Here is a 5,284-nt window from a genome sequence, read left to right as displayed (position 1 = left end):
TATCGTAAATTATTTACGACTTATAAAATATAATTAAATTAGTGATTATTTGTGTAAACACCTTTGATAGTGTATTATGAATTATGGATGAGTTTATTGAAGCAAAAGAGTAATACAGGGAAGGGTATGAATAGAATAGGGGTTATCACATGCCATGTGAGCACCAGCTGTGTCCACTCCTCACTCTTATCTCTCTAAGAAAATTAAAAATAAATAATAATAATAATAATAATAATAATAATAATAATAATAATAAGACTAATAATAATGAAGAAGAAGAAGAAAAAAAGAAAATAAAAATTGGGCAGAATTTCAATTTATATATCCTTCTAACCTTCATCACTTCACCTTTTGACTCTCTTCATCTCTCTCTGTCTCTCTCCCTCCCTATCTGCTCTAGTCTGTTAAAACACCACCTCTACTCTCTCTCTCTCTTCTTGCAAATGGAAGCAAGGGAGCTCATGAAAAGATAGAGCCAAAACCATAAGAAAATAGCAGAACCAAGCCAAAGATGAAAGCTAAGAGCACTAGTCTTTTCTACAACAGTTTCTTTCTGTGTTTTGCCGTGCAGCCAATCTGTGTTTTTTTTCTTCTTCTTCTTCTGGTGCTGTTCATCTTCTTTCTCCCTCCAGCTGCTTCAGCAGCTCCTCTCAATGGCCTCCTCAGGGACTCACAGCACCTATTGTCCTTCAAAGCCACCATTCCTGACCAAACCCCCCTACAAAACTGGGTATCCACTGCAAACCCATGTAGCTTCACTGGTGTTACATGCAAGGGCTCGAGGGTGTCTTCTATAGATCTCGAGAGCACTATGCTCAGCGTGGATTTTGGGGTGGTTTCTGCTTTCTTGCTGGGGGTTGAGAACTTGGAGAGGCTCGTGTTGAAGAACACCAATCTGAGTGGCTCACTCACTTCTGCCTCAAAATCCCAATGTGGGGCTTCTCTCAGCTACCTAGATCTAGCTGAAAACTCCATCTCAGGCCCTGTTTCTGATATCTATAGCCTTGGTGGGTGCTATAATCTCAAGGCTCTGAACCTCTCCAGGAACTCTATGGACCCTCCTCCTCCTGGGGCAGGGGCAGGGGCAGCAACCATTAGCCTTCAAAGTCTTGATCTTTCATACAATAATATTTCAGGTCAGAACATCTTTCTCTTGCTGCCCCCTGCTGATTTTGCTGAGCTTCAGCTCTTGTCTTTGAAGGGTAACAAGTTATCAGGAAACATTCCAGAATTGAGTTTCAAGAATTTGACTCATTTGGACCTTTCTGCCAATAATTTCTCCATAAATTTCCCTTCATTTCAAGACTGCTCTACTTTGCAGCATCTTGATCTCTCATCCAACAAGTTCACTGGTAATATTGGGGCCTCCCTTTCTTCCTGCCCCAACCTCAGTTTCCTCAATCTCACCAACAATAAGTTTGGGGGTGCTGTCCCTAAGCTCCCCACTGGGAGCTTGCAGTATTTGTACCTTAGAGGGAATGATTTTCAAGGGGTCCTTCCACAGCATATTGGAGATTTATGTAGCACTCTTGTGGAATTGGATTTGTCTTTCAATAATTTATCAGGTATGGTCCCTGACAACCTTGTTGCTTGCTCAGCCTTGGAACTCCTTGATATCTCCAACAATAATTTCTCTGGTGGGTTGCCTGTTGAAACCCTACTCAAGTTGACTAGCTTGAAGACACTGGATTTTTCATTCAATAATTTTGTGGGTAGCTTGCCTGAGTCATTGTCTAGCCTGGTGAATCTAGAGACCTTAGATTTGAGTTCTAATAATATCTCTGGTTCCATTCCCTCTGGGATTTGTAAAGACCCTAGAAATAGCCTCAAAGTGTTGTACCTTCAGAATAATCTGCTCCATGGCCCAATACCTGAGACCCTAAGTAACTGTTCACAACTGGAATCTCTTGATCTTAGCTTTAATTTCCTCAAGGGGAAGATACCATCTAGCCTTGGGTCCTTGTCGAAGCTCAAGGATTTGATCATTTGGTTGAATCAGCTGGAGGGGGAAATCCCGTCGGAGCTCATGTATTTGCAGTCCTTGGAAAATTTGATTCTTGATTTCAATGACTTGTCGGGGAGTATCCCCGAAAGCCTCAGCAACTGTACTCGTTTGAATTGGATTTCTTTATCCAACAATCTCTTGAGTGGTGTTATACCGGCTTCATTAGGGCAGTTGTCTAACCTAGCCATTCTGAAGTTGGGTAACAACACATTCTCTGGAAGCATACCGGCTGAGTTGGGGTATTGCAGCAGCTTGTTATGGTTGGATCTCAACACCAATTTATTGAATGGGACTATTCCGCCCGCTCTGTTCAAACAATCCGGCAAGATCGCGATGGCATTGCTCACCGGGAAGCAGTATGTGTACATTAAGAACGACGGAAGTAGGGAGTGCCATGGAGCAGGAAATTTACTGGAATTTGGTGGGATTACACAGGAACGGCTGGACAGGATTTCAACAAGGCACCCTTGCAATTTTACTAGAGTCTACAAGGGCATTACCCAGCCAACATTCAACCACAATGGATCCATGATTTTCCTTGACCTTTCTTACAATCAGTTGGAAGGCAGTATCCCGAAGGAATTAGGTTCCATGTACTATCTCTCTATTCTGAATTTGGGGCATAACGATCTCTCTGGTCCAATACCTCAAGATCTTGGAGGCTTGAAGAATGTTGCAATTCTTGATCTCTCACACAACCAACTCAATGGCACGATTCCACAGTCTTTGACCAGCCTCACATTGCTTGGGGATATTGATCTGTCAAGTAACCAGCTTTCTGGGATTATACCCGAATCAGCTCCTTTTGACACATTTCCAGATTACAGGTTTGCAAATAATTCTGGCCTTTGTGGATACCCTCTCGCCAAGTGTGGCTCAGCATCAAGTTCTAGTGCAAACCAGCACAAGTCCCATCGCAGGCAAGCATCCGTTGCAGGAAGCGTGGCGATGGGGTTGTTGTTTTCTCTCTTCTGCATCATCGCTTTGCTTATAGTTGCCATAGAAGCAAAGAAGAGGAGGAAGAAATCAGAGGCTTCTCTCGAGATGGACAGCCATTCCTTTTCTGGAACTGCACACACTGACTGGAAGCTAACCAGTATCCGTGAAGCATTGAGCATCAACCTAGCAACCTTCGAGAAGCCTCTCAGAAAACTGACCTTTGCAGATCTCCTCGAAGCTACCAACAACTTCCACAATGACAGCCTGATTGGGTCTGGTGGTTTTGGTGATGTGTACAAAGCCCAGTTGAAGGATGGAAGTGTTGTTGCCATTAAGAAGTTGAAATATGTGAGTGGGCAGGGAGATCGAGAGTTCACTGCTGAAATGGAGACCATTGGGAAGATTAAGCACCGGAATCTCGTCCCTTTATTGGGCTACTGCAAGGTTGGTGAAGAACGGCTTTTGGTTTACGAGTACATGAAGTATGGAAGCCTAGAGGATGTTCTGCGGGACAGGAGGAAGCACGGAGTGAAGCTAAATTGGGCTGCAAGAAGGAAAGTTGCCATAGGAGCTGCAAGGGGATTGGCCTTCCTTCACCACAACTGCACTCCACACATTATCCACAGGGACATGAAATCGAGCAATGTCTTGCTCGACGAAAACTTGGAAGCTAGAGTTTCTGATTTCGGGATGGCAAGGCTAATGAACACTGTGGACACTCATTTGAGCGTCAGCACCCTAGCAGGCACTCCCGGATATGTCCCTCCCGAGTACTACCAGAGCTTTAGATGTTCAACCAAAGGAGATGTGTATAGCTATGGTGTCGTTCTGCTCGAGCTGCTCACTGGCAAACAGCCAACAGACTCCCCAGATTTTGGCGACAACAATCTCGTTGGGTGGGTAAAGCAGCAAGCGAAAATAAGAATTCGTGATGTCTTCGATCCAGAGTTACTGAAAGAAGACCCGAGCTTAGAACTCGAGCTTCTAGAGCACTTGAAAGTATCGGTGGCTTGTTTAGACGATCGGCCTTTCAGACGCCCCACAATGATTCAGGTCATGGCAATGTTCAAGGAGATTCAAGCAGGTTCTGGGATTGATTCCTCATCCACAATTGCTGCAGAAGATGGTGGTTTTCACACAGAAGGGGTACACATGAGCATCAAAGAAAGCATAAAAGAAGGCAATGAGCATTGATCAGATCAGAAGAGCAATCTCCCATGACTAGAATCTAAGCAATTTTTGCAAGGATTCTTCGAAAAGGATAAATTGGCTTCGATCTAAATTTTCCCCTCATGTCATCAAAAAGTTTATGAAGGAACTGCCAGTGTATTTTTTGGAAAATGTTGTATGTACCATTAGTGCCATGAAGAAGCTAAGAAGAAAAAGAAAAAAAAGAAGAATCTTGATATTATACATAAAAGAGGTTGTTATACTTGTAACACTGTTGTACATAAATACGGATGGGAGTACTAGTTTGAGTTTGTGATGCCACTTGCTTTTTCTTTCTGCAGTTAGTTGTTTCCCTGAGCTTACAAACATTTTTAGATTCTCAGATCTAATCCGCAGTTGTGTTTGTGATGGTGACCTAGTATGGGGTAATTTTGGCCCTTTCTCCAATCCCATTTCCAACATATCTTTCCTTTCTCATCATATTTTCTGTATTGCTTAACATTTCAAAATAATGTTTTTTTTTTATTATTATAAAAAGTTGAGTATCAGTGCATGTTTCTTCCTTTGCATGCATATGCGGTTAGCACATCATGTCTTCCTTCATTGATAGCTGCAATTACATCACCGGTTTGTTGTAGCCTGTATGGCCTTCAAGCTAGCTTCAATGCAAGTATATTCCTTATCAACTTTTAGGCTTCTATGAATACTTATGCTTTAATCTAGTTGAGTTTCGACTGACCCTATTTGGAAGTAACTCTCTCAAAAATGTTGTTGCATACACATGATGGTAAGTCCGGACAACTTTCGTTTCAAATTCAAAAAGTGGTTAGTAAGAAAAGAAAATATTATGGTGCGTTTACTAACCAGATATTAGTAAATACATGAATACAAAAAGGGAAAATATAATTTATGCCCCTCCATAATACGTCAATTATCACTGTCACCCCTGAATTATTAGTGGTGTAAATGTTGCCTTTCAATTTTCAAAATAGTACATATATTGCTTCTCGTACCGTATGGGAGGGGCAATATATGTACTATTTTGAAAATTGAGGGGTAACACGGGAGGGCAATATATGTACCGTTTTGAAAATTGAGAGGCAACATTTACACCACTAATAATTCAGGGGTGACATTAATAATAGACATATTATGGAGGGGCATAAATTA

General features: G+C 42.0%; 1 protein-coding gene across 1 annotated transcript; it reads left to right on the top strand.

The window, feature by feature from the left end:
- Positions 1-361: 361 nt before the first annotated feature.
- Positions 362-4,454, top strand: LOC115995749 (systemin receptor SR160-like). The gene has a single exon (XM_031234873.1). The coding sequence runs from the start codon at positions 512-514 to the stop codon at positions 4,136-4,138; it is 3,627 nt and encodes a 1,208-aa protein (XP_031090733.1). The 5' UTR covers positions 362-511; the 3' UTR covers positions 4,139-4,454.
- Positions 4,455-5,284: the final 830 nt, after the last annotated feature.

This window comes from Ipomoea triloba, chromosome 11 (assembly GCF_003576645.1).
Source record: "Ipomoea triloba cultivar NCNSP0323 chromosome 11, ASM357664v1".
NCBI lineage: Eukaryota > Viridiplantae > Streptophyta > Magnoliopsida > Solanales > Convolvulaceae > Ipomoea > Ipomoea triloba.
Note: the sequence above shows the minus strand (reverse complement) of the source record. Positions and strands in the feature narration are given on the sequence as shown.